General features: G+C 35.2%; 1 protein-coding gene across 1 annotated transcript; it reads right to left on the bottom strand.

Moving 5' to 3' along the window:
- Positions 1-323: 323 nt before the first annotated feature.
- On the bottom strand, positions 324-803 carry LOC113272476. The gene has a single exon (XM_026522302.1). It carries the CDS (start codon positions 801-803, stop codon positions 324-326), a length of 480 nt encoding a protein of 159 aa, XP_026378087.1.
- Positions 804-1105: the final 302 nt, after the last annotated feature.

Below are 1105 nucleotides of genomic sequence, written 5' to 3'. Positions count from 1 at the left end.
AGATTTATCTTTCCTGTGAATCTGACCGCTCAACATTGTTTATCGGTACGATCTTTGGGCGACAAGTCACTGAAAAGCTGTTTTACTATGAAAACTTACACAAACTGTCGGATTTGTGTCTTAGTATATTTGAACCTTCAGATCTATATCTTTGTATGCGAAAATTTTAAGATTTTTTTTTGCTTGGTAATATAATTTTATTAGAACCAAAAGTAATAACCAAAAGCTACAAAATAAAACCCATTCTGGTTGGGCTTACAAGTTGGAACACTATCAGAAGACAAGCCCATTATTACTGGGCTTTAAATCTGGAAAACTAAAAATTAACAAGTTCTGAAGTAAGCTTTGTCTGGGATTTCCAGTGAGCTTAAAAATTCAGGTCTTGAAGTGTAGCTTCTTTTTTCTCCCTTTGTCAGATTGACTCCCCTCTTTGCCATGGAGTCTGCTGAGAAGTTTATCTCCGTATAACCATGAGAAAAATGCCAGTCTTGAAGAGAACTTTTAATCTTGTTCCATCTTGTTATGCTCCACCATGGAACTGAATCTGTTTGAAATGCTTTCATTACAGATTGGGAATCAGTTTGAAACCAAACTTTAATGAAGTTATTAGAAACTGCCCACTCTCCTGCACATAAAACTGCAACAATTTCTGCCATATAGTTAGTGGCTATCCCTAAACCACCAGACATTGCATACATATACTCTTCATCCCAATTCCTGCATATATATCCATACCCTGCATCTCTTGGATTACCTCTTGAAGCACCATCATAACATATCGAAAAATTTTCAGATCTATTCATTTATGTGAAGAGAAAAACCTTTAGATTTACCCTTGCTTTATCGGTTTATGTATGCTTTCTCGATTTATCCTTTGGATCTGCGTTATCTTGCAAAAACCTAAGACTTGTGCTTTGACCATGTCTTAAAACCATGTCTTTTCTCGATTTTTGAGCTTTAGCTAAAACCTACATTTTCCTTTGATTTTGTGCTTTAGCCAGGGATTATATTTTCTTCGGGTTTAGATTTTAAACAATATTGGTACCCGTCTTCGGATTTATATCTTTCGTCACAACTTTGACTCGAGACTAACAAAAACTAAAAT

This window comes from Papaver somniferum, chromosome 4 (genome assembly GCF_003573695.1).
Source record: "Papaver somniferum cultivar HN1 chromosome 4, ASM357369v1, whole genome shotgun sequence".
In the NCBI taxonomy this organism is placed as follows: Eukaryota; Viridiplantae; Streptophyta; class Magnoliopsida; order Ranunculales; family Papaveraceae; genus Papaver; species Papaver somniferum.
Note: the sequence above shows the minus strand (reverse complement) of the source record. Positions and strands in the feature narration are given on the sequence as shown.

What these genes read in the sequence shown, in the direction of transcription:
- LOC113272476 (XM_026522302.1), bottom strand. Translation starts at nt 803, where the DNA reads ATGAATAGATCTGAAAATTTTTCGATATGTTATGATGGTGCTTCAAGA.